The 27,347-nt window shown below is 51.4% G+C and overlaps 1 protein-coding gene across 2 annotated transcripts; it reads right to left on the reverse strand.

Annotated features, from left to right (window-relative positions):
• Nucleotides 1-26,935, reverse strand: Prkd2 (protein kinase D2). 2 transcript variants are annotated; one of them, XM_047529638.1, is made up of 20 exons: nt 26,836-26,935; nt 26,328-26,426; nt 26,021-26,297; nt 23,621-23,759; nt 20,339-20,470; nt 19,165-19,319; nt 18,849-19,071; nt 17,397-17,474; nt 17,164-17,317; nt 15,163-15,280; nt 14,468-14,545; nt 12,818-13,076; nt 11,471-11,523; nt 11,283-11,355; nt 10,581-10,687; nt 9,422-9,583; nt 4,999-5,097; nt 2,997-3,264; nt 1,128-1,213; nt 1-897 (listed from the first exon to the last, which is right to left on the reverse strand). In XM_047529638.1, the coding sequence occupies exons 3-20, from the start codon at nt 26,261-26,263 to the stop codon at nt 685-687; spliced, it is 2,640 nt and encodes an 879-aa protein (XP_047385594.1). In that variant the 5' UTR covers nt 26,264-26,297; nt 26,328-26,426; nt 26,836-26,935; the 3' UTR covers nt 1-684. The 2 variants fall into 2 exon arrangements, with proteins under 2 accessions (XP_047385594.1, XP_047385595.1); XM_047529639.1 differs by lacking the exon at nt 26,836-26,935 and having other exon boundaries at nt 26,328-26,771.
• Nucleotides 26,936-27,347: the final 412 nt, after the last annotated feature.

The following is a 27,347-nucleotide window of genomic DNA, read 5'->3' on the forward strand; positions in this document are numbered from 1 at the left end:
ATGAAAGAAAATTTTATCAGTGAGGCTTCTAGTAGGACCACACTTGTGCTCATGGTCTGGCTTACGATATTTCAACTTTTAGCATGGCACCCTAGTAGAAATGGGCTTCAGATTTTGAATTTTGCTCTTTTCCCAGACTAATAATATGTAGAACAGACTTGGGCAGCACCCCCATGATCCTGAGGGGAAACAACAGTGAACTCTGTTGCTATTGTGATGCTTGATAAAAAGTGGGTGGATTAAATGCATTTTTGACTTAAGGAGGTTTTATCAGCTGTCACCCCACCGAAGTGGAGGCGCTTCTGTGCTTTGCTCCAGCTCCTCTGCCCACCCCCATGTCATGCTCTTTCCCCTTCAATTCCCCAGCTAGTCCTCCTCCCAAAACTCCTCCCCACCTCCTGCCTCCCTCTTGTGCCGGCAGTCTTCCTTCCTGACCTCCACCTTGTGAACAGGTGGAGGCTAATGATTCAGTGCCGAGCCTCAGAGACCAAGGCCATGGGGCCAGAGATGAGTCCATTTTAATTGCTGGGAGAGGGAGAGGGGCCTTTGGGAATAACTCCTCCACCGCAGCCCCCTGCTGACGTCCCATCCGTGTGCGCAGAAAGCCAGTTCCCCTTCAACAGTTTGTTGCTGGGATGGTATGGAAGGCTGCTCCAAAAGGCGACAAGGCGGGGACACGGGGCCTCAGAGGACGCTGATGCGCTCAGCCAGTCCCTGCATCTCGTGGTCGGGTGGTGAACGGGTGCCTCCGAGCTCCCCGTAGGCAGGTAGCCCGGGGCCAGGCAGCGGGTGCTCTGCCAGGAACTGCTCCCAGCGCGCATCGTCGCTCTCGTGTGTGATGTACCGCTCGCCCATCTTCCCCTCCAGCTCTCGGAGGTCCAGCCACGTCTGGTACTCCTGGGCCCGGGAGAACTGGGATTAGCTTGGGCCGCAACATGGGCAGCCAACTGGAGGCAGAGCAGCGCCGGTGCTCTGCCGTGCCAGGGTACCACCCACACCTGTGAAGGTGCCGCCCCGCCCTACGCAACCTGCCCAACTACTTGGCTCCACCCCTTTCACAGCCTAGCCAATGGGAGACCTATACCCCTCCAACCCCGCCAAAGTGTCAACCCGCCCCGCAGCAGCACCTGTAACCAGGGGTGGCTGAGAGACTTGTCCACGCTGTAGCGCTTGCGCATCTTCACCTGCAGCAGGTTGTTGATGAGATCGATGGCTGCGCAGAAGACAAGAGTTCAGGTCCTGCGCGGTGAGGGGCGCCTCCTCCCACCAGGCCACGCGGCCTACCTGCCTAGCTGAGGGGGCTAGGGGGGCTCAGCTGTGCCAATCACATGCCTACAGATTTTGATTTTGTCATTAAATTACGAAATGGTCTCCTCCGTGCGTGCACACTTGTTCCTATACGTTTCGCTAATTCTCTACCTCAGTTCCCCCATTTCCATATCATCGTCACAATAGTACAGGCTCACCAGCACTATTCTCCATTTAATATTTTTCTTTAACTCAAGTCATTTATAACCAAAATCTATTGTGAGGGCAAAGCATATATGATATACATATCTCACATCATGTCTAATGCCATTGCCATTGCCTTTTGGAAAGAACAGCAAACAAAGGAGTGAAAGAGGATTTTCACTGTAGACCCTTAACTATGTTTAAAAATGTGAACAGGGAGCTGGGTACAGTGGCACATGCCTCTAGTCCCCACTACAGGAGAGGCTGAGGCAGGAGGATCCTTTTTTGTTTTTCCCCCAGGAGGATCTCTTTAAGAGATCATGACCAGCCTGGGAAACCTAGGAAGACCCAGTTTCAAATATATATATATATATATATATATATATATATATATATATATATATATATTTTTTTTTTTTTTTTTTTTTTTTTAATTTAAAAAGTGAACTAGGGCTGGGTAGTAGAGTGCTTGGTGAGCATGCCTGAAGTCCTGAGTTTCATCCCCAGCACCACAAAAAGAAAACTAAATAAATAAAAATGTGAATGTGAATGTTTAACATATGGAAAAGAAACTTGATAAAATTTTGTGTTACATTCACCTGCTTTTTAAAAATTCACATATATATTTCAAGTAGAAATTTCACATCATGCTGGTTTGTAGAAATCCAACTATCACTGGTCATATTCAAAAAAGCAAAATGAAAACCTTTCATATTATCAAATAGTCGGTAGTCACTGCTGCCTGCAGAAGGCCCGGGGGCTGAGGCCCATTCTTAGTGAAGAGGATTATTGAGTGTCAGGGGTTTAAAATGATCCAGCGCTCATCTGAGGCCCTCTCCTCAGTAAGAAGCCTTGGAGGACAAGCTTTCACTCTGAGCTTTCTGAGAAGTCACCTCTTAGTATCTGCCAGGGATTGGTCTCCTAGTCACACAGGGTTCCAGACTCTAATGACTACCTTGGGAGGGTGTGCCCCCTTCTAAGCCACCCCATTCCTTTGGCTTCCTCAGGTCCCATCCCTTGCTAGCTCTTACCCAACAGGCCGAGTCTCCCTTGGTACCCAGGACTCCCAATATCAATCTAAGCACTCTTGTGGAGTTTTGTGTTTTTGTTTGTTTTTGTTTTTTTGTTTTTTGTACTGGGGAATTGAACGCAGGGGCGCTCAACCATTAAGCCACATCCTCAGTCCTCTTTATATTTAATTTGAGATAGGATCTCACTAAGTGGTTGAGGTTGGACTTGAACTTGAGATCCTCCTGCCTTAGCCTCCTGAGCTGCTAGGATTACAGGCGTGCGTCACCATGCCTGGCGGAGCTTCGTTTTCTAACCCACATAACCTAGGGGACACGGGTTCTATGAGTCTCCAGGACACCGGTTCTATGAGTTCCTAGTCTCATCCCACCACTTACAGTACGGCCCCTCCTGTGGTCCAGACCAAGCAGAGGCTGAATTCTCTGCACCAGCAGCCTCAGGATCTTCACTCTTGCGGCCCCGCCTCCTTGGCCCCGCCCACCACCCGTGCCTCCCTGCCAAGCCTCAGCGCTCACCTCCAGCTGAGATGTGGCTCCAGGGGCTGGCTGGGTACATGAACGCAGCGTTCTGGATCTGATCGTTTATGTCCTCGTCCTCGTTGAAGGGGAATGTGCCACTGAGGCTGACATACATGATCACGCCCACCGACCACATGTCCAGGGAGCGGTTGTAGCCCTGGTTGAGCAGCACCTCGGGTGCTAGGTAGGCAGGTGTGCCCACCACAGAGCGTCGGAAGGACTTCTCTCCGATGATGCGTGCGAAGCCGAAGTCGCACAGCTTCACCTGCAGAGCGTGACAGGTGGAGGCTATGAGGATGCCACCCACCACCCGCCACTCGCCATGGTATTTCAAAGAAAATCAAATGCTGGTTTGGATCCAGAGACTTTCCCTCTCTGTGCCTCAGTTTCCTCATCTCAATGAGGAGGAGAAGAAGAACAGCCCGCTCTCAAAGGGCTATGTGAATTAACCCACCAAAGCCCAGGACAGTGCCCAGCAAGCAGCAAACACTCAATAAATGTCCCTGAAGTTATACCTCTACCTCCCAGTATGGGTCTCAGCCTCCCCTCTCTTCTGCACTGTGGAGATCACAACTGTCCCCACCTTAAGGGGTGGATGTATGGTGGAACACATGCGACATGTTAGGAGCAGTGTCTAACAGAATAGGCCTTGGGGATCTCGGGCGAAGGACCTAATCCCTCCAACCTTGGTTTTGTCATCTGTATAGGGGATGTATGTAGCAGCCTCTTCTCGGGCTTTCTGGGGACTCAACAGGATCAAGTGTTTAAAGTGCTGCTCGCGGACTGGGCACATGCCTGTAAACCTAGTGACTTGGGAGGCTAAGGCAAGAGGATCAAGTTCAAGGACACTTCAACAACTTCACAAGACCCTGTCTCAAAGTAAAAAAAAAAAAAAAAAAGGCTGGGGGGTGCTCAGTGGTAGAGCAGCCCTGGGTTCCATCCCCAGCACCACACAAACACACAAAAGTAAATTCTATCTCTGGCATGCATTGTATTTCTTGTGGAAATCGCTGCTCTAAACCAGAGTTTCTCAAGCTTGGCACTCCTGACATTCAGGGCCAGATGATTCACTGCTGTGGAGGAATGTCCTAGGCACTGTAGGATGTTCAGCAGTGTCCCTAGATGCCAGGAGCAACCCTCCCCCTGCCACAGTTGTGACTACCAAAACTGTCTCCAACGACATCAAATGTCCCTGGGCGAGTGGGGGGGAGGCAACCCCTGCCCCCAACTACTGATACAGATGGCCATCCCCTGGGCACAGACAGGATCTTCAATAAACAGACAACAAAGTAAAAACTCCACAGGGATGTGGAAGGACCAGACAAGAACCTGTAACTACAGGCCCAAATACACAGTAGGTACTTAATAAATTATAGCTATTATGGCCTCACCCTGCCCAAGTTGGTTCCTCCCATAAGGGAGACTTGTCAAAAACCTTTTCCCTATCAGGACCATAGCTATTCACTGGTATTTGTTCTCTGCTTCTCTCTTCAAAAAGTCCTCAATTTTGTGGTCTACAAGACAACCCAGAATAAAGACTACATTTCCCAGCATCCCTTGCAGCCCAGGACCATGTGATCAAGCCCTGGCCAATAGGACATAAGTTGAAGTGATGCTGCAACTTCTAAGTACCACCTTAGTGAAAGAAAGGGGTGTGCCCATTTCTTCTACCTCTTTTCTTTCCTCATTTTTCCTAGCAAGAATGCAGATGACATGAGGGCCCATCATGGGTCAGGAAGGCCAGCACCCCAACAGAGAGGCTGCAAGATAGCAGGAAGCCTGGTCCCCAAGACTATAGAACAGATAGAACAGCCTTTGCAGCCCCAGAATGCTTATGCCAGATCCTACAGAAGTGAGAAACAAGCCTCTATCTTATCTAAACCATTGTCTTCTTGGGTTCCAAGATCCCGCACCCACAGCTACACCTGTATCTTGTTTATTACAGTCCCCATCCACCAATGGACTGGACCTCCCCAAATCAGGAGGGGACATGACTGACCTGAGGAAATGGGTCAGCTGACGCCAGCAACACGTTTTCTGGTTTCAAGTCACAGTGGACGATGTTCTTGAAGTGAAGGTGTCTCAAAGCCACCAGGATCTGAGGAGACAGAGCAGTGAGAAAGGCAGAAGGCACTGCCCTGGAGTCAGCCCTGGGCAGCCCGCACTCCTAACCCCATCCATGCCTTGCTCTGTGTCCCTGAAGAAGCCTCCCCAGGTTAGGGGCGGTGTCCAAACACCAAGGATCTCAGAACCCCAGAGTCATTTACACCCAAGAGCTAAGAATTGGGTCCAGAACTCTAGCAGGTGGGCTAGGGTGGAGGGTCTGGGGGCAACCTGAGACCCTCTAGCATCTGGTAAACTCCTAAAGAGCTATGAACAGAACAAGGACTTTCAAGAAGGTTCTATAGTGTAAGTTTTCTTAACATATTTTAACCCTCTAAAAAACCGTAATAGAAAGCAATACAAACTACAAACAGCAGAAACTTGACATGGGTTATATCCTAGAGGTAACTCTCGAGAGGTGGGCAGATTTTGGAGCCACCTGCCCTAGTGGAAAACCTGGTGGTTTTTCTGCACTTACTGACTTATGATTGTGAGCAAGTCACTTCACCTCACTGGGCTCAGTTTTCCATCTGTAAAATGGGGGTAATAATAATACCCACCCCAGAGACTCCTGTGAAGTCTAAATGAGTGGTTTAGTGCTTGAGCGAGTGCCTGGTACAGAAAGGGCTGCATGCAAACTGCAGAAATCCTCCCCCCACCTTAATTTTTGATACTGGGGATTGAACCCTGGGACACTGAGCAACATCCCTAGCCTTTTTTTTTAATTATGAGCCAAGGTCTCACTAAGTGGATGAGGTTGGCCTTGAACTTGCAATCCTCAGGTCTCAGTCTTTCAAGTTTCTGGGATTACAGATATGTACTACCATGCTTGGCTAGAAATCCCAGGAAGTATTTTAAGATGTCCCATGGAAACTGGCCATGGTGATGCATGCCTATGATCCCAGCAAACTGGGAGGCTGAGGCAGGAGGATCACAAGTTGGGGGCCAGCCTCAGTAACTTAGCAAGGCCCTAAGTAATTTAGTAAGACCCTATCTCAAAATAAAAAGGGTTGGGGATGTGGCTCAGTGCCACACTGAGCATCCCTGGGTTCAATCCCTGGAACAAAAAAAAAAAAAAAAAAAAAAGTATGAATTGTTTATTTCTGACTTTTCCACTTATTATTTTCAAGCTGCAGTTGACTGTTCGTAACTGAAATCTTAGCTAAGGGGCCTGCTGCATTACTGCTGTTATTATCGGTTATCATTTTTACAATGGCCTGCAGGTAAATATGTTTGTGTGTGTGTCTCAAAGCTGCATCTATTCATGAACATGCTTTAAGGTGGCAAGGTGAGCTGATTAAAGCAAAACAAAACTGGTTAGCCTTTGCAGCCACCTACCTGTGGGCACTATGATTCTGCCTCCATTCTGTGCAAACCAAACCAAATGCCAAATGTACAGGAAGCCCAGAGCCACGTAAGCCTGCAGTTGTCACCTACATCTAAGAATTAAATTTCTGTATTTATCCTGATGTCACTCGATGACTTTTTCTGAAGGAAACACTGAAAGCCAGCACTGTGGTCCCCGTTCCTCATTCTACGGACTCATTTCTCATGTGAGACCGAGATGGAAAGATGAATGTGTACTTGTCACCTCCAGATTTTTGGGTGGTTCACTTGTCTCTCAGTGAACACGGTGAACAAGGACAAATGGCAGCTGGAGAGACCCAGATAAACAAAAGAACATCCAGTTGAAAAACAGCGGCTGCCCAGCTGTGCGACCTCGGGAGAGCCTGGCGTCTCCCTCAATCTCAGTTTCTTCGTCTATGAAATGGGGTTATGATGATACCTACCTCAGAGGGTGGTGAGGCCTAAATAAGTTCATGACATAAAGAACTTAGCACAGGACTGAGAGGTGGAGCAGGCCAGAGCCCAGAGAGTGGAAATCTGTGGGGGAAGAGAGAGAAAGAGGAGAGAGCAGGAGAAAAGGCAGGAAGGAAAGGAAGACCAGAAAAGGAAACTACTTCAAGTGCCAACAGCATTGCCTTCCCTCTCCCCACCTAAAGTCTCCAGCACCTGCCTCCCTGGCTCTTGGTCCCACCCCACAAGCCAGCCTGATAAACACAGGCACCTGCAGGAGATGGTGAAGGTGCTGGGCCTGGGCAAAGGAAGCACAGCACAGGGCGCTTTGCAAACAAAGGAGATGTCTCGGCTGGCAGCAGGTGCACCTGCCTGCAGTCCCAGCCACTCGGGAGGCTGAAGCAGGAGGACCGTGAGCTCAAACCCAGCCTCGAAACTTAATGAGGCCCTAATCAACTCAGCGAGACCCTGTCTCTAAATAAAATACAATAAAGGGCTGGGGCTGTAGCTCAGTGGTAGAGCGCTTGCCTAGCACACGTGAGGCACTGGGTTCGATCCTCAGCACCACATACAAATAAGTAAAATAAAGGTATCATGTCCATTTATAACAAAAAATATAAAAAAAAAAAAAATAGGGCTGGGGATGTGGCTCAGTGGTTAAGCACCCCTGGGCTCACACCCCAGTACCAAAAAAAAAAAGGTCTCAGAATAAGGTGTGTCCCAGCCACATGGGAAGCCCTTCTAGAAAGCATGGGAAACCCAGAAACTGCAATAGGGACATTTAACACTGAAAAGTTAAAACCCTCTGAAAAAAGTCACAATGAAAACAAAAAGGCAAGTAAATACTGGAATCAAAGAACCCAAACAGGGTAAGTGACAAAGATCTACGATTCTTCACAGATGAAGAATTCTTAAGACTCAATAAGCAAAAGAACATCCAGTTGAAAAACATGCAACAGGAACATCAAAGGAAAAAAAAAAAAAAAGGTCAATAAACTTGACAATATGCTGAGCCTCATCTGTAATTTTTAAACTGCCAAATAAAGTCATAAGAAGTAGAAAAATGGCCAGGCCCAGTGGTGCACACCTGTAATCTCGGCAGCTCGGGAGGCTGAGGTCAGAGGATAGAAGGTTCAAAGCCAGCCTCAGCAACTTAGTGAGGCTGAAAGAAACCTAGTGAGACTCTGTCTTAAAATTTAAAAAATAATAAAATAAATAAAAATGACTGAGGATGTGGCTCAGGGGTTAAGCACCCTTGGGTTCAACCCCCAGTATTCCCCTCACAAAAAAACAATTACTTTTATTTAGTGTTGATTAGGAGTAAGAAAATAGGACTCTATTTGTGGGAGTAAAGATTGAAAAGGATTTTAAAGAATGAAATCCAGTTATTTTAGAGATTTTAGAGAACAACATCTTTAAAAATAACTTTTAGCACACGTTTCTCAAGAATCAAAAGTCTACTACCTGAAATGTGCTCTCGTGAAATTCTCCCACCAAGCCGGGCAAGGTGGCGTGCACCTGAAATCCCAGCAACTCTCGAGACTTAGGCAGGAGGGTCACAAGTTCAAAGTCAGTCTCAGCACCTTAGTGAAACCTTGTCTCAATAAAAAAAATAAAAAGAGCTGGGGATGTGGCTCTGTGGTAAGTGCCCCTGGGTTCCATGTTTGTGATGGATGTACAGGATGTGCTTTATAATGGTGCAAAAGGTAAAACAACTTATATGGCCGTGGCCATCAGCGGGGGATTTGGTGCTTTACATCAAGATATAACTCAACTACTGTTAAAGTGAAAAGAGTACAGACAGAACAACACACAATGCTATGATGGAAAACCAATTAAAATGGCCCCACATATACACTCTGTATGAAAATAAATTAATTTGACATTACTAATTAAAAGCACAGATGCTGTGTGACCCTGGGTAAGTTACTTGACATTTCTGAACCTTGGTTTTTTCAGCTAGAAAAGAGGAGTGATGGTAATAATAGCACCTCCACATAGGTTACTAAAAGATTACATGAGTTAAAGAGTTGCCCAGCTGTGAGTGCTCTATAAATGTCAGTGACCACGGTAATTTATGATGGTCAGGCTCAACCTCCCCTGTGCCAGCCCTGCGGGCACTGGGTGATGCTATCTAGGGCTGAAGCTGTCTTGGTTTACCACTGTTTCCCCAGCACTGCCCAGTATGGGACCAAGCAGTTTGTCTAAGAATTTAACAGATGATTGACTGAATGACAGAGCGGGGGAAAAGGCCTCTTTCCCCCCTTTTCTAGGTGGGTAAAGTCAGGGGCAGAGCCTGACTCATCTGTTATTATTTTTCTATAATAATAATAGCTATTGTTACTGCTCTATTATTTTTCTAGTTGCTAATCTATTGTTTAATTATTATTAGTCTAGGAGCCTTTTTATTATTATGGTTCTTAAAAACTATTATTGTCCCTCTATTTTTTTTTCCGGGTGTTCTCTTCTTTATCTGCGGCCAGCACCCGCAGGCACCAGGGCCGCCGCGTGGGGGCGCTCACCTGGGTGATGAGGAACTTGGTGAGGCGCTCGGGCAGCCGGCCCTTCTCGCTGGAGAGGATCATCTCCAGCATGTCGCCGTGCAGCTTCTCCATCACCACAAACACCTTCTCGGGCGTCTCGAACATGCACTCCAGGTTTACGATCCCGGGGTGCCGCAGACTCTGCGGGGTTGGAAGGGGACAGGGTCAGGGCCCAGGTCACGTGAACTCAGACCCCAGAGGGTCAGCCGCGGAGGCAGGTGGACCACAAAGCAGAAGGACGTCCCTGGGGTGGTGCAGGAGGGTGGGAGAGAGAGCTTGGTCTGTCTGTGACTCTGGGTTTTGTTTAGTTTTCCATTTGGTCTTTTCATGTCCGTCATGTCTACATTGTTAAATCTGTAGCCCTCCCCTTCCCCACAGGCCTGCTCTGCCCTAACCTCACTTCTGCTCAGGTCCCTTCCTCCCTGAGCTCCAGATTCATCCCATCCCTTCCCACCACAGATGGCAGCTAGAGGGAGTTTTCTGAAGTCTACTCCCGAGCCTGTCTTCCGTTGCTCAAAATCCTTTTTAAAAAATTTTGCTATTATTATTATTACTAATATTATGTGATCCTAGGGATTGAACCCAGGGGCACTTAACCACCGAGTCACATCCCTTAGGGGCCTTCTTGGGTTTTTATTTTGACACAGGGTCTCAAATATCACTAAGTTACTGAGGATGGCCTCAAACTTGTGATCCTCCTGCCTCAGCCTCCCAAGCTGGTGTGTACCACCATGTCTGGCTATGTATTTTTTTATTAGTATTTTTTTTTTTTTCTTTTTTGTGGTCCTGAGGGCCTCCCACATGCTAGGCAAACCCTCTACCACTGGGCTACACCCCTATCCCTCAGAATTTCTTCTACCTTCAGGAGAAAACCCACTGGGCCTAGCCCCACCCTCTTCCCTGGCCTCTCCTCCCACCCCCTCCTTCCTGAGAGACCTCATGCCCTCTCTCACCCCCAGGCCTTTGCACAGGCCTGGTCCCTCTGCTCAGAACACCTCGCCCCCTCAGTCTCAGCACACATGTCCCCTCCTCCAGGAAGCTCTCCCTGACTAAGCCAGATGCCTTTTGAAAGAAAGAAGCAGGATGGGAAGGCCTTTCTTGGGCAGGGCATAGCGGCTCCACAGTCCCCGGTGTTCACCTGGAGAATAGCCACTTCATTCCGCAGCTGGCTCTCCTGCTTGGTGGGGAAGCGCAATTTGTCAATGACCTTCACTGCCACATCCCTGCCAGTCTTCCGGTGCTTTCCTGAGGAACAGGGAAGGAGAGGTAAGAGATGAGGGAATAAGGCCGCCCAGACCTGCAGGAGGTGCTCACCCCCTACCGCGACGACCCAGCCAGGTGGGCAAAGGTGATGGAAGGCCATCCAGGTGGCTCTGAAATGTCCCCAATGTGACAGGGGGATGGAGGAAGTAAAGTGGAATGAAGGAAAGTAAGAGAGTTTGGAGGAGGGAACGAACCTGGGAAACTAGAGTAGAACCAATGAGAATCAAGGATCTAGCTCTGTGTCCGATCAGAGTGCAGGAGGCAAGCGCGCCGGTTTTTGTCTGTTTTGTTTTAGTTGTAGATGGACACGACACCTTTATTTTGGTTATTTAGTTCTTTTATGTGCTGCTGGGACCGAACCCAGTGCCTCACACATGCTGGCAAATGCTCTGCCACTGAGCCTCAACCCCAGCCCAAGCCCGTCAGTTTTTCCATGGACAAAGTGGGGCCTACAACCTAGCGCCCCCAGAATGGAGCTTTCTCAGCCAATCAAAACAGGGGGGGAGCATGTGGCCAAAAGGGAGCCCAGGCAGACAGGCTCTGCCCAGCCCCTGACTTGGCTCAGAAGGGCCCTTACCTCCATAGACCACTCCAAACTGCCCTGAGCCCAGCACCTCATCTGGGAAGATCTGGTAGACAGTGGCGATGTCCTGCAGGGTGGGGACAGGAGGGGCAGGGGTGAAAATGGAGTTAGGAGGCCACGGAGACAGGAGACCGGAGGCTGCATGGGAGGGGGAAGGCATCTAGTGTGGGCGGGAATCTTACCACATTCTCCTGGATCTGGCTGTTGGACACAGAGATGCTCAGAGATGCTTGTCCTGGGATGAGGGGAGAGCGGAGGTGAGGGGACCCCAGGCTCAAGATTGTCTTCACCCATCCCTTCAAAGGCTGCCACTGGAGCCAGACCACCCAGGTTGGAATCATGGTGCATCTTTGCACAGGACTATGACCTGGCCGCCCCTGAACCTTAGTCTCCTCATCTAGAAAATGTGAATAATAAAAGGACCTCCCTCCTAGGGTCACTGGGAGGAGTAATAAGATACCCTGAGGGGTTGAAGAAGTGATGCCACAAACCATATGCTGAGCATTTTACCCAGGGATCCCAGCACCCAGGGAGGCACACCAATCCCATTTTACAGAGAAGGAAATTGAGGCTTGGAGGGAAAGTCCAGACTGATTCTAGCAACTTCCCCTGAATTTGCCCCACTGCAAACCCAACCAGAGCCAGACATTTCCAAAGTCCTGATCCTTCTACCATTTGAAGTCTCTCTTCTCCCACCTGCCCACAGCCCACTCTAGGCCCCTGCTCCCCACCCCCCATTCAAACTGCCCCCAGACTCTGGCCTGGCTTCCCTACCCCAGTCCTGTTCCCTACTACTCACCCTTCAGGGGAAGCCAGGGGGATCTTGCTGAAGTACAAAGCTGACGTAAGGCTCCCCAGAGCCTGGGAGGAAGCCCAGGGCCCCTAACTGGCCTCCAAAGCACAGTCAAGTCCCCATCTACTGACTCCAGCCCCTCCTGAGCTGCTGGGCGTTCCCAGCACGCTGGCCTCTTCGCTGAACCTCGTTCCCAGCAAGTGCTCTCCTGCCTCCTGGCTGTACCACACTGGCCATTTGGGAACTAATATTCCCTGACCACCCTCTCCCAAGTCTGAAGGGATTTCCCACTTGCTTTCCCCGTCCTGCCCTTTCTGCCTCCTCCAGGAAGCCCTCCTGACTCGCAGATGGGCTCAGGCACCCACCTGGGCTCTTCCAGCCCCCTGGCTCCCCTGCCCTGGTCCTGCCTTCACTGTGTCATCGCTGTTTGGGGACAGGTATTCGGCCCCACTGGGAGGGTGAGAGCAGGTCTTGAGCTGTGTCCCAAGCACTGCCCAGCATAGGTTGAACAGAGGAGGCCCTCAGGGAAACGCACGAGGAGCCATTGTCGCATCTGACAGGCACAGACAGGGGACCTGACGTGCCCAAGGCCACACATCGGTCAGAGCTTGACAGAGATCTTAACTCAGCCCTGAGCCCAGTGGTCACATTCCCAGCCCCACCGTCACCTACCTTCCTCAGGGTCCTACCAAGCCCTTCCAGATCCATCCTGGCAGGGGCCCGGCTGGGGACTTACTGTGGGGTGCATGGCCTGGGGCGCTGGGTGCGTCCTGGAGGATGACGGGCATCAGGGCCTGGCGGATGGCTGTCTCCCAACCTCGGGCAGCCTCAGCACCTTGCCCGCTCGGCCCACCGGGGGCCCCGCCGGGAGTCTCGCCCACAAAGTAGGTGGCGTTGGCAGTGACAATCTCGAAGCAGTGTGGGTTGGTGCCTGGAGGCACGAGGCTGAAGTTCTGGGCGGTCTCTACCGTGAGGATTTCTGACAGCGGAATTTCCTGGCAGGACAAGGAAGCAGTGCAGGTAAGGACCCCAGGCGGCCCTGGGGCTCCCTCAGAGGGGCACACGGGAGCCAGCATCAAGCAGACAGGCCTGTTTGCACAAAGTGGCAGGAAAGGCTCCCAGCAGAAGAGGCCAGCTGGCAGCACGTCCGAAGGCCCCAGGAAAGGCTCACTGTGCTCCGGTGATGCCATCTCATGGCACAGTGCCTGGCACACACGAGGTGTTTAATAAATGCTTGATGAATAAATGAAGGAAATGAAGGCACACAGGGCCTTGTGGACCACAAAGAGAAGCCTGGACTTTGTCTGAGGGCCCTAGGGAGCCACTGAAGGGTTTTGAGCAGGGGAGGGGCAGCCTCTGGCTGTGTGTGGGAGCAGATGAGATAGGACAAGATTAGGACAGGGGACAGGAAGGGGGCTGGGAGAAAAGGCACCATGGGCCAGGTGTGGTAGCACGTGTTTGGGGAGGCTGAAGCAGGAGGACTACAAGTTCAAAGCCAGTCTCAGCAATTTAGGGAGGCTCTAAGCAGCTTAGAGAGAGCCTGTCTCAAAAAAAATAAAAATAAAAAATAAAAAAGGGTTGGAGATGTGGCTCAGTGGTTAAGGGCCCCAGGGTTCCATCCTGATAGCAGGAAAAAAAGAAAAAAAAAAAAAGCACCATGGGGTGGGAAAAGTTTTGAAAGAGAAAGGAAAGAAGGGGAGGAAGGACAGAAAGACCAACGACTTAGGTAGGCAGTAAGCCAGGCAGTAAGACAGACAGAACCGGCAGGGTCTGACCAAGGCAGGAAGGATGGGGAGGAACCAGCCCATGGCACGTACTGGCAGGGAGCCTGGGCTTCTATTCTAAGGGCAGTGGGAGCCACTGAGGCTTTGACAGTCTTAAAGACTCCTCTGGCTGCTGTGTGGGGAGACGGTGGCTGCCAAGGCACAAGCAAAGACCCACTACAGAGATTGCTGTGACCAGCCCAGTGGAAACAGTGGCTGGAACATGGTGCTGGCATAGGAGGGGGTGATGAAGACTGAGAAATATAAATAAGCAAATTCTAAAGTAATAATAACAGGCTGATGGTTCCCGGGAACTTTACACATGCCAGACCCTTTTAGCTAATCACCTTACGTGGATTATCGCAGCAGCCCTGAGTCCCAGTGAGACCTTTTACAGGTGAAAGATGCGAGGCACAGAGGTGAAGGAACTTGCCCTGGGCTGCCCAGCTGGAAAGCGGTGGGGCAGAATCAAATGTTGGTCCTTTTGATGGATTGGAAGCAGGGAAGCTGCGGTAGGGACGGTGTGATTCTCGAGACCTCAGTGGAGTAACCGAGGGCAAGGAGAGTGGGGAAGGAGGCGGGCAAAGAGGGAGTCTGGGGCCGCTGGGGGACGGAAGACCCACCTTGTAGTATCTGTTGGTCGTGTTGTTCTGGAAGAGCGTGATGCATTTGCAGTCTAGGCGCCAGTAGTGCCGCTTCCTCTGATGGGGAGACGTTTGGGAGGGTGAGGTTGGCCGCCAGGCGGTCTGGTCCTGTGCAGCTGGGTGATCCCGGTCTAAAGCTCCTCCCCAACCTGGTCCTTCACCACCACGCCCACTTGGCCCCACCGCAGCCTTGACCTTGCCCTCCTGGTTCTCAATCCTGGTTCTCAAACCCCTCCTCACTCTCTCGCCCACCCTAATTCTAGCTCTGCCTGCATGAAAACCCGGGGACCCCAAGCCCAGCCCCACCCACCCCTGACTCCACCCACCCCTCCCAGCCCTGACTCCACCCACCTTAGCCCCACCCACAGCCCCTCTCCAGCCTGGCCGCCACGGCCCCTCTCCCTGCGGTCCACTACTGCAACCCCTTCCCTTAACCTTTCTTGCCTCACCTCACCTGGTCCCACTTGATAACCCCCGTCCCTAAACTAGATGTGGCACAGCACCACCTGACCCTTCCCCTTTAGAAGCTTTTCCCCAAGGTCCAATCGGGCTCCAACTCCTGCCTTGGGCCTCGCCCCACTCTTACAACCCACAGCCCCCTGGCTCTGCTTCCAGGCCCGCCCACCAGGCTATTTCGGCCCGCCCCTAACCTGAGCCCCGCCCCACCCACTCACCAGCGTATCCTTGTTGCTGTAATGCACCACCCAACCCTCGCGCAGCGTTGTGCTGGATTTACGAGTCGTGTGTCGCACTGACTGCACTACCCTCATCAGGGGGATGTAGCCCAGGGAGCTGTGGAGGGTAGAGGAAGGGGTGAGAAGGCACGTGCAGAAAATGGCCATACTGCCTGGTGCCACAGGGGGCACCTCTGGACAGTCTGGGAGTTGGGGGGCGGGGTTGCAACCTTGGCGGATTTCCCATAGTGAGGAAGGAGACCCTTTTTTTGCGGGGGGTACCAGGGATTGAAGAAAGGGGCGCTCAACCACTCTGCCATATCCCCAGCCCTTTTAATATTTTATTTAGAGATAGAGTCTTGCTGAGTTGTTTAGGGACTCGCTAAACTATAGGAAAGACCAGTTTTGAACTCACGATCCTCCTGCCTCAGCCTCCTGAGCCGCTGGGATTACAGGCGTGCGCCACACACCCAGCCAGAAAGGGGACTCTTGAGAGGGATACATGAAGAGGCCAGTTCCAGGATGGAGATGTGTCTAGTGGCACATGTCTAGTGACTAGCATGCACTGCAAGTTCCACAGATAGGCTGCCTAGAAAATTACCTAATCCTTTCGTGCCTCAGTTTCTCCCCTCACGGGGCTTACTACAAGAGGTGGAAACCTTTCTAAGGAGCTTACCACGGGGACCTCCACTAAGTGTTCATTAGTATTTAGCCCAGCAATGATGAAGTCAGCTGTGTGACATTGGGCAAGTGATTCAACTGCTGCGTGCCTCGGTTCCTTGCTCCGTGTGGATGCCATCGTTACAGTGAGGAGAGGCAGGTCTACAGATAAGTGGCTGCCCAGTTCCAGGACTGACAACTTCTGTGCTTGTTCAGGGCCCTGGGTGCCCTTGGCACTTCTCATTTCCTCTTTAAGATTCAGCTTCCTCATCTGTGAAATGGGCTGCTTCTCCCAGCGCCCCTGTCCCTGTCCCAAGTCTCTGAAGGTCTAGCTCTAACAGCCCATTATTGTGTTACTACATGCTCCCAGGAAAGGCCAGGGAGAAAGGGAATTTGGGGCACAGCATGGAACTTTCTGTGATCACTGTGACCCATCCCCTCTCCCACCTCACATCCCACCCTCTTCCCTCGCCCTCTCTGCTCCATGCACACAGACTCCTTGCTGTTCCTGGAACTTGCTTGGTCCCATCTCAGGTCTCTGCACTCAGTGTTGCCTCTGCTTGGAAGGTTTTGCTCCCAGGCATCTTCCCCAAGGCTTCCTACCGCCTTCCCTCTTCTCAAGTGTCACCGCTTCAGACAGGTCTCCTTTAATACCCTAACTAAAACAGCACACCCCCTGTTCTCCAACACTTCTTGTTGCTCTATTCATTATGGCAGGACTGGGATCAAACCCAGGGCCTGGAGCAAGCTACGCAAGTGGGTCACCACGGGGGAAGCCAGTGGCCCAGCCCCTCAGTGCTTCTGTGCAGCAGTTACTGCTCCCTGAGGCCCTGGATGCACTTGTTTATTAGCTGTCTCTCCACGCTATGTGAACACAGTTCTACCTGTTTTATTCACGTCCCTTTGCTTAGAGTCAGGCCCAGAAGGTCATTGAAGAGTTCTTGGGGCATCCGTGGAAGCAGCCTGCCACTTCCCTTGAGTTCATGCTGTCCTGGTCCTCTGGGGGAAGCCTCAGCTCCTCTCCCTTACTAATCATTGGCTAAAGCCCCTGAGCCTCCATCTTCTAACCTGGAAATGGGGACAATGATCCTCACAGGAGGGATTTAGTATGAGAACAAAAAAAAAACCTTTTTTTTTTCTATACTGGGAATTAAACCCAGGAGTACGCTACCACTGAGCTACACACTCAGTAGAAAAAAGGTTAAACTTAAAGTTTTGGTGCTTTAAAAGGTTTGCCTCAGGAACTGGGAAAATTTAAATCAAGGCAATGTCAGCCCATTGTAGAGATGGGGCCATTGAGGCTTGCTATGGGGAAAGGCCCCTTGGGGGACCCATGGGTACCTCTGAGCCTTGTCTCCCTCGCCTTCCTCCTCCTCACTGGCATGGAGGGCATTCTCCGAGTGGGAGCCAGGGATGACACCAGAGTCGTCAGCCTCGTCCACAAGGGCACTCTTATCAGCCTCACTGAAATCGGTGGCCTCCTCCATTGGCACATCTGGGGGGACAGGGCATCAGAGGAGACTCCACCCAGTGCTGCCCACCCCCCTTTCCTTCCAGGGACCCCAGTCTCTTACCTCCGTTGATAAGCGCCTCCCCCAGACAGTCATTAGGGACACGGGTGGCACAGCGTTTGTGACAATTAAACTTGCAGTCTGGGAGGAGGACAGGAAAAGGGACGTGGGGATGAGAAGTTCAAGGGCTGAAATTTCATTCAACTCCCAGGCTCAGAAGAGACTGTTCTTGCTGTGTGGGTTTAGCTTTTCCCCACTTTGGGCCATGGCTTCCTTAACTATGGGGAGATCGGATTAAGTGGGAGTCACAGAAGCCCTAAGGCTCTACAGATCCAAAGGTCTACAATTGTAGGTTTCCATTAACTTAGACTCCTAAAATTATCTAATGTAGCGGGTTCTAACATCCTGTGACTCTGGGCTTTGAACCCTGTAGAGCTGGGTTTCTCAATCTTTGGCACTATTAACATTTTGGGCTGGATAATTCCATTTTTGTGCAGCCTCCCTGTTCTCTACCCACTGGATGACAGTGGGCATCATCCTGGTATGAAAATGTCTCCAACCATTGCCAAGGTCCCCCGGGGACAAAATCGCCCATGGTTGAGAACCAGATTCTAGAACATTATATATCAAAGATTCTAGAATTTACTGAAAACCCAGTTTTTAGTAGTGTGATTCTGGAATTCTAAGTCTCCAGTGTTTCCCATCCAACTTTCTAGAATGCTGCAAATCCATGAATCTTCTTCTATGATTCTAGACCTCTAAGACTTTTTTTTTTTTTTTTTTTTTTTTTTTTGGCAGTGCTGGGGATTGAACCCAGGGCTTTGTGCTTGCAAAGCAAGCATTCTACCAACTGAGCTATATCCCAGCCCAAGACTTCTTAAAGTCCAAGAGTTTAGAATTTTACATAAACTCTAACATTTAATAATACTACACACAGTTCTCGACTTCTGAGCCTCCAGAATCAAATGACTTTGAGGTTCTAGGGTTCTATACATCTAAGATTCTAGAATTTGATGGTTTAAAATTCTAGCATATAGAGTTCTAAAAGTCTAGGATTTAATGCTTCCAAGTGTACATGATTCTAGATTTCTGAGACTCTCAAAAGTAATCCTTCCAGGCTTCCATTATTCTCAAGTTCCATTATTCTAAAATTCTAATGCTCTGAAAATCTATAACTCAGCAGTTCTAAGATTTACAGTCTAAAGTTCTGTGGTTATTTTAGCTAAATTCTGATTCCCAAATTCTTGAATCTTATTTCTAAGTTTCTCTGATTCTAGAATTCTCAGGTTCATTAGTTTGGGAATTCAATGCTAAGTGTGTTATGCATCTAGATTTCCAAGCTTCCAGGATTCCAGAATTCCAAAACTTCCAGAACTTCAGGATTCAGAGAACTCCCTTTCTGAGGTCCTGTGCTACTAAGGATCAGAATACTGAGATTCTTCTGTCCCACAACTCAGATTGGGGGTTGAGGGAGGTCCAGGCGCTGTCTCTCCTCCCAGTTGGGGCCCAGCTAACCTTTGCACTGCAGACCCTGGCGGAAGAGGCCCTTGAGAAGTTTCTTGCAAGCCTGGCAAACAGTGGGCCGCGTGTAGCTGTGGATGAGGAAGGTGTGAGGCACCTTGACCTTGGAGAGCAGCATCTTATCCAATTCAATGGGGCGGCCAGTGTAGAATGAGGCGGAAGAGGAGGAGGAGGAAGAGGGTGGGCGTCGAGGCAGGAGTTCAGTGGTGCTACGGCTCTACGGGGCGGCCAAAGTGGGAAGGCCACATCAGTTCATTGCTCCCAGGCCCCAGCCCCGCAGCCCCACCCCGCCGGTTCTCTATTTCCTTACCAGCTCTTCAGCAGTGCAGGGCAGAGACTCGGAGCTGCCCAGGCGCACTGAATGACCACTGGCCAGAGATGTGGACGAGAGGCGCCGCTTGCGGGCCCCGCTGCAGTTGTTGGGGATGCTGAAGGCACAGCGCTTGTGGTAGTTCAACCCGCAGCCTGCGGGGGGCGCCAGACGGTCAGAGACATAGCCTGCGCCGCTTCCGCCTCTCACCCCAGAGGCTCTGTTCCTCCTCCTCCATACCTCCCAACTTTCTCCAAAAGGCACTACACCCCTAAGCACCAATTTCCAGACCCTGTCCTTGATTCCCTCTAATAACCCCACTTTCCCCCAAGGTCCACCCCCAGATCCTGTATCATGCTTTTCACCCCACCCCTTCCCTTCCCACCCCAACAATGGACACCTCCAAGGTCACCTCCAAAGCTCCACCCCTGCCTCATCACTCTCTGGACACCAGAGCCTCAAAACGGCTTCTGCTCCCACTCTTAGTTCTGCCCCTCACTTTATTGAAGCCCCCCCCCCCCCCAGCCTGTGATCTTCTGCTACAGCTGTCCTAGCAAACAAGGTCAGGTGCCAGCTTGACGAGGTGTGGGCTTTGACGGTCAGCTGTGTCAACTTGGCTTGGCTAGCGCCCCCAGTTACTCCAGCACTAATCTAGGCGTTGCTCTGAAGGTATTTGGTAGATGGGGGTAAAGTCTACAGAGTCGACAGTGGTGAGATACGTTGGCCTATTTAATTGATGGGCCTGATTCAATCAATGGAAAGGTTTAAAGAACAGAGCTGAGACTTCCGGGATGAAGGAGCTCTCCCTGTGGACAGCAGTTTGTGCCTGGGAGTTCCCTTGGGCCCTCCCTCACAGGCTGTCCAGAGGATTCCCATAGGCACGGCCAGCCCCGCAATCCTATAAGCCGATTCCTTCAGATAAACCTCTTAATATCATCTCCTGCTGGATCTGTTTCTCTGCCTGATCCCTGATGATACAAGCCTGCCCTCTGCCTGGAGCCCCAGGACATTCCCCCCAGGTCTGTTCCCCAGCGGGTGCTCCTCGCTCTGAGGCTCCACCTTGAGGCTCCGCCCCAAGCTCCGCCTCCAGCCCCGCCCCTCCTCCCCCAGCTCTAGCCACGGCCTCGCCCTCGGAGTCCCACCGCGTCGGCCCCGCCCAGCCCCTCGCCCTCACCATCGCACTTGAGGCCCTGGCGCACCAGGCCGAAGAGCATCTCCCCGCAGTGGTCGCAGAAGGCAGGCGCTCGGTAGGAGTGCACGGTGAGGGCGTGCGGGCGGATCTGGAAGTCCTCAAAGGTGGCGGAGGCTGCAGGCGGCAGGGAGGAGCAGGACTTAGAGTCAGGGGGTGCTGCAGCTGTTCCCGCCCCACGTTCCCAGGTTTTCCACAAGTCTCCCTGTGACAAGATTTGTCCACCTCCCCCTCCTTCCTCCCTCCATTTCTTACGTTCTGCCCCAGCTCCATCCCCGGACAAAATACCTACATACCTACGACAGGGGCGGGGAGGAAGGGACATGGGGAGTTGTTTAATGGGTGGACGGCTTCATTTTGGCAAGGTGAAACAGTTCTGGAGATTGGGTGCTCCGTGGCGTGGATGTACTTAACACTACTGAACTGTACCCTTAAAAGGGTTAAAATGGTAAATTGGGGGGCCAGAGGACAGTAGGCAAAGGCCTGAGGGGTACCTAGGAAAACAGGCTGGGCACACATTTTCTCAAAGATTCTTTAAGGTTTAAATGAATTAACATATGATAGGCCTTCAAACAATACCAGCACAGAAAGTAAATGCTAGCTCTCACCTGATTTGGCCCCCTCCTCCCAGGGCCTTGCACACACCAGGCAAGAGACCTAGCATGGAGCTACATCCCTACACCCAAGCTCTTATTTTAAAAGTTGCATTCTTGGACAAAGTCTTATTCATTTCTTTTCCCCAAAATTCCAGTCCAATATTTAGCTATTACTCCTGCTATTATGCAACAGAAAGGAACTCTTCTATGTGCCAAGGACTATTTATGCCCTCAGGTTAAAGTCATGGACAAGATACATACACTGTGCTCTCAGGGCACTGACTTTCTTTTGGGGAGACAGACAAGAAACATAAACACATAAATAAGTAAGGAAATTTCAGAAAATGCCTAGTACTCTAAAGACAATAAATCAGTATAGTAAATCAAATGTTACTGAGAAGTTTCTAACCCTTGATGGATAGTCAGGTTGCCATGAGGAAATGACATCTAAACTAGGATCCAAATAACAAGAAGGAGCTAGCTATAAAAAAGATCAGGGCATAGAGAACAGCAAGTGCAAAGGTCCTGAGGTGGGAAGGAACGTGGTCTGTGTAAGGGACAGAAGGCAGGCAAACATGGTTGGGACTGAGAAAGTATGGAGGACAGTGCTGAGACAAACTCAGGGGTCAGCTACTTGGGAGGCTGAGGAAGGAAGATCAAAAGTTTAAGGCCAGCCTGGGTAATTAGCAACACCCTGACTCAGATAAAAATTAAAAGGGCTGGAAATATAGCTCAGTGGTAGAGCACCCTGACCCCAGAACCCCCAAAACAAAACAAAAAGATGAATTCAGAGAACTGGGAGAAGCTAGATCACAGGTGGTCTTGAGCCATGCAGAGGAATTTATGTTTTATTTTAAGGATATTGAGGAGCCATGATCTGACTTACGAACTACAGTAGTCCAGGATGGATGTGATAGTAGCTTGGACCAGTGGGGGTGCTAAGAAGCAGGTTCAGGATGTATGTTAAAGACAGGACAAGTAGGTTTGCTGATGGATGGCAGGAACAGGTGAGAGAAAAAGAGGGATCAAGGATGCCTGGAGGTTTGAGGCCTTAGCACCTGGCTGAATGCTGATGCCTATCATCAAAATGGAGAAGACTGTAGGACGAGTAGGCTTAGAAGAAGGGAACCAAGAGTTCTGTCTTGGGCTGGGGCTGGGGCCCTTCTAGTGGCAGATCAATTGCCAAGCATGCGCCGGGCCCTGGGTTCCATCCCTGGCACCACCAAACAGAAACAAAACAAAAAAATTCTGTTCCTGTACAGACCATATCTGAGATGCCAAGTAAAACTGTCAAGGGGACAAATATGTAAGCAGGATTCAGCTTAGAGGAGGGATCGAGGTGAAGATAAATATTCAAGAGCTACCAGCTTCTAAGAGGATGTTGGAAGCCTGTGTGAGTTCACCAAATGTGTGAATCCAAACTTCTAATCATCATTCATCCACTTACCACATTTTCCTGAGCACAACAATAAGCAGACACCCCATTCTTTTTGCGGGGAGTAATGGAGATTGAACCCTGGGGGCATTTAACCACTGAACCACATCCCCAGCCCTTTTTATTTTTTTATTTTGAGACAGGGTCTCACCAAGTTGCTTAGGATCTTGCTAAATTGCTGAGGCTGGCCTTGAACTTGTGATTCTCCTGCCTCAGCCTCCCAAGTCCTTGGGATTACAGGCCTGCAGCAGCCGCCACACCCAGCTTTTGACACCCCACTCTTAAGAAGGCCTTGTCTAAGATGCAGAGACCTTACCCACCCATAAAATGGGTATGGCGAGTGGACTAAATTCTGGCTGCATATCAGAACCACCTGGGGTTTTTTAAAAAATACAGATGACCAGGTCTCATCTCATCTTGCAGAGACTATGACCTCATTGAGCATTTCAGTGGGAGGAGGCACAGACATCAGAATATTTTGAACTTGATATTCAAGAGTAACAAGTATAACATATGTTCAGGAAATGGCACATACGCGAATTTTCACTGTACAAACCATGTGACCAGCATCCTGACTGATATAAATCAATTTCCCAAAAGTCCCTTGGACCCCTGGTGGGTCTCCACTCTCCTGACTGCATTTGTGTCCACCGCCCGGAGCAGAACTGGGGATTGAATCCAGGAGTGCTCTACCACCGCGCCACATCCCCAGCCCTTTTGATTTTATTTTGAGATGGCCTTGCCAAGTTGCCCAGGTTGGCCTTGAATATGCCTTCTCCTGCCTCAGCCTCAGAGTTGTTCTGGGTAGCCGAGCCGGGCTTTGATCTGTCTGCCTTTGCGCTTCATAAATGCAATCACGCAGTGCTATGTAACTGTCTGGCTCTTCGGTCTCGGCGTTGTTTGGGGGAGTCGCGCATGAAGGTGAATCTTTCACCCACCAGTGCTGGGCGAACTCCACAACGCGTCTATCTTGTTGGGAGAGGCAAGTTGCAGAAGGCCCTCAGGTGACTCTAATCTGCAGCAGCAGGACAAGAACCACTGGCCTATACTTTTAAAAGGCACATTTCTGGGGCTGGGGGTGTGGTTCGGTGGTAGGAGGTCATGATTCCCAGAAACGCAAAAAACAAAACAAAATAAAACAAAAGCCCCTGAGTCCAATGTCCTCCCACTCCCACCTCCTCCAGATGCCCCGCCCCCGTCCTACGCCCCGCCCCTAGGCTGGCCACTGCCTCTCACCGGACAGAACCACCTCCACCAGGTCGCCCTCCTGGATGTCGCCCGCAGAGCGCACCAGTTGCAAGAGGTTGGCGGACGTGGGGTCATGTTTGAAGAGCAGGATCTTGTCGTAAAGGCCGTAGAAGCCACACTCCGGGAACTGAGGGGCGGGAGAGGGAGGTGGGGACGGAAAAGCTCAGAGCTGCCTACAGAAGCCTCCCAGAGCAGGGCAGGCGGTTTTCCCCGGAAACAGAGACCCCGCAGCCCCGGCTTCCTGCCTGACCCCTCCCAACCCCAGCTCGAGCCGGGCAGGATGCCAGAGCCCCAGGTGTGCTGGGAGGGAGCACTGGCCGGAGACTGGTGGCTGCACTGGCCAGCCGGTGGGAGGGTTAATGGCTCCCGGAGCGTGGACACCTAGAATTTTCCAGAGCTGGAGGAGGGAAGGGAGTGCGCCTGAATGAGCACCCCCTCCTCTGTCCGCCACCCCCCACCCCCACCCCAGCTTCCTTCCTGGATCTATTGTCCCTGTTACCTGGCTCCCGGCCCAGCACTGGAGCACAGCGCGCTGGGAGGGGAATTAGAACTTGTGGGAGGGGGTGGGGAGGTGGGCTAGAGATCCAGGGAGCTGGAGGTAGAGGGTGCCTGTCACCCCCGACTCAAAGGACCCAGGTGTCCAGTCCCCACCTTGAAGGGGGACGGGGCGCCGGAAATGAAACCTGGTAGAACTGAAAGTGAAACTGCCCAGGTGGGGCATCGAGAAGGAAGGAAGAGGCCCTAACACCTGGACAGGGAGGGAAGAAAAATAAAGTTGGGGACGGGGAGGGGGAGCGGGAAGACTGGGGATTTGAGCTGTTGGACAAAGAATTTCACCCAGGGGAAAATCTGCTTCCCACCATTCCATACTGGTTTCCCATGGGGCAGGCTGAGTTGGGGGTGGAAGCTGGGCCCGCTAGATTTGGGGGTTTGGTGGACAAAGCCCTGTCTCTTCTCCCTCCACAGAGAACCAGGATCACTTTGGCCCTGACCACCTAAACTAAAGTAAACCTAAACTTTAGTTTTCTTGTCTGTAAAATAAGGGAGTTGGCCTAGTTCCTGATGTTTCTCTGAAGCCCACAGGATTTATTTCCAGGGGTCTGAGAAAATTCTGGGTATTTTGGGATTCCAATATGCTCACATTATTCAATTATATACTCTAGATTCCAGGACTATATGTTTTAGGATTCCAATAACCTAGGTCAGCAGTAGTCTAATATGGTTATGTTCTAGGAGTCTTACAAACTAGTATTCTAATTTCTTTTTTTATTTTGTACTGTGGATTGAACCCAGGGATGCTTTATTATTGAGCTACATCCCCAGCCCTTTTTATTTTTTGTTTTGAGTTAGAGTCTTTCTAAGTTGCTTAGGGCCTTGCTAATTTGATGAGGTTGGTCTTGAATTTAAAATCCTCCTGTCTCTGTCTCCCAGTTGCTGGGATTAAAGGCATGGACCACCACACCTGGCTAGGATTCTAATATATAACTATCTTAGCACAAAGGATCTCAACAATCCAGCATTCCAAAAGCCTCACATTTTAACACTCTAGGGTTCCTACAACCTAGGAATCTAAAATTTCAACATTTTAAAGTTTTAATATTTCAATAACTTACGAATCTAATAGTTGAATTCAGAGGAATTCAATTACTTAGGATGCATATTCTAATACTTAGATTGCAATTCTAACATTTTTACAGTCTGGTATTTGAACACAGAAACCTGCTAGTCTTTTAACAATCTAGGATTCAGGTATCCAGTTCTACCTGGTTCCTCCCTGCCATGACCCCTGGGCCAATAATACCTCAGGAAGCAGAGGGGAGGGTGGGGACAGTGTGATGAGGAGAGGGGCTAGGGTCCCCAGAGACTCTGTGGGTGCATAAGGGGTGCCTGCTCCTCCGCACCACCTCATGTCTGGGGAGGGCAGGAATTGGGTCCTAAGCCCTCATTTGCCCCTGGCAACTTGTGCACAACCCACACCCACACGTGTCACCCGATCACCACCACCAGCCTGGCTTCAATTTCTACTGTTTCCACCAAATGGGAGGCCCTGGATGGGCCTGGATGGGGAGGTCCCTCCACATCTGCTTCCCCACCTGCCTCTTTGTCCCCATTCTATACCTGGCAGGCACCATCCTTCCTCCCTACTGCCTGCAGAAAACAGTACATGCAAGGATTCGCAATTTGGGGAGATCTCTGGGGCTCCCCACCCCTGCTCAAGGCCTCCTTCAAATGGATGGTGAAGTGAGGACTCAACTGGGAGCCAATGTCTCCCCTTCAAGTCACCCAGATCCCCTCATTCTCCCTTAGGCAGGCCAGGCCCCAGGGGGCCACAGTACCCCACTCCTGGGTTCTCTCCCCAAGCTGGATAGGGGAACCCCAAACACTCACCTTCTGGTCCACGATGGAACAGGCCAGCTGTTTCACATGGGCCAACTCTGAAGCGGCGGGCAGCAATACAAACTCGCGTGTCAGACCGATCTGGATGTGGAAGGAGACCCCCGAGCCCGGGGCGGGAGCCTGGGCCAGCAGAGGTGGTGGCGACTGCAGCTCCAAGCCGCCAGCGGGTGGAGGAGACCCCGGCCCGGGAGAACCCGGGAGCCCGGCGGGATGGGAGGGGGCGGCGGCGGCCATGGGGGCTGGCCCGCACCCCCCGCCCGGCGCCAACCCGGGATCCGGCTGGGAGGGCCCTGGGAACCCGGGTCCTAGATCCGATGGATCTCCTGAGCTGGTGGTAGGATCGCAGGGACCAAGAAGAGAAATCTGGCAGGTTGAGAGATGCGGGGATGACAGGATCCTGGGAAATGAGAGAAAAGGATCACACGGCAGAAATCGAGGGATCACAGAAGACCAGAAAGAAATAGTGACTCGGGGAACCCAGCGAACAAGAGATTCCAAGCAATAATGGGTCAGGGTTACAGGGACCAAGAAACTCCGCGATCCAAAGGCCCCTTGAAAAGAAGGGGGAGAGTGGATCCTGGGTTCCAGGGCCCTCAGAGGAGAACCTAAGAAGGGACCCTGAGGGGTCCAACACCTTGGGAGTACAGGGCAGGAATCTGAGTCAGGGATCGAGTGGATCCCAGGGTTCCGACCGACCCAGGGATGGACAGAAGGGGTCCCCAGGGCCTGGGTAGAAAGGGGGAATCTCACAGGTCGCGGAAGTTAGAACAAAGTTCGATCGGGGGACGCAGGGAAGGGGGCGTTACCGGAGGCGGGGTGGGGGGGGAAGGGAGGGTCGCACGGCGTGGGTGGCTCTTTTCCCCCTCCAAGTTTAAGTCGGCAGTGGCGGCCCAGGAGGAAGTGTCCCGAGCGATGGTGCCGTCGGCCAATTGGCGCGGGCCTCGGTGACGTCAGGGAGGAGGGCGGGCCCTTCCGAGGGGCCGGGGACGGAAGGGGAGGGCGGGCCCGGGGCCTTTGAGTTGGGGGCGGGACCTTCCCCAACCTGATCGGGGGTCCTGAGTGGCAGATGGAGTGCAGGCGGGCGGATTGATTCCTCTCTCCAGGCCACCCCAAAGTTAACTTTGTTCCCTGAACTGACAGGGAGGCCAAGTCACCCTCAACCCGCCGCAGGTCGCGGGACCCGGGCTCCAGGCACTCGGTCCCTTAAGGAGGGGATCCGTCTCGGCTGGCCTGCATCCGGCGCCCACCGCAGGGAAAAGGGTCGGAAACAGGGTGTCAGGTCTGGCCCGCTTTCCGGGCTCGGTCTCACTTCCCAGAA

Source organism: Sciurus carolinensis, chromosome 16, assembly GCF_902686445.1.
Source record: "Sciurus carolinensis chromosome 16, mSciCar1.2, whole genome shotgun sequence".
Lineage (NCBI taxonomy): Eukaryota > Metazoa > Chordata > Mammalia > Rodentia > Sciuridae > Sciurus > Sciurus carolinensis.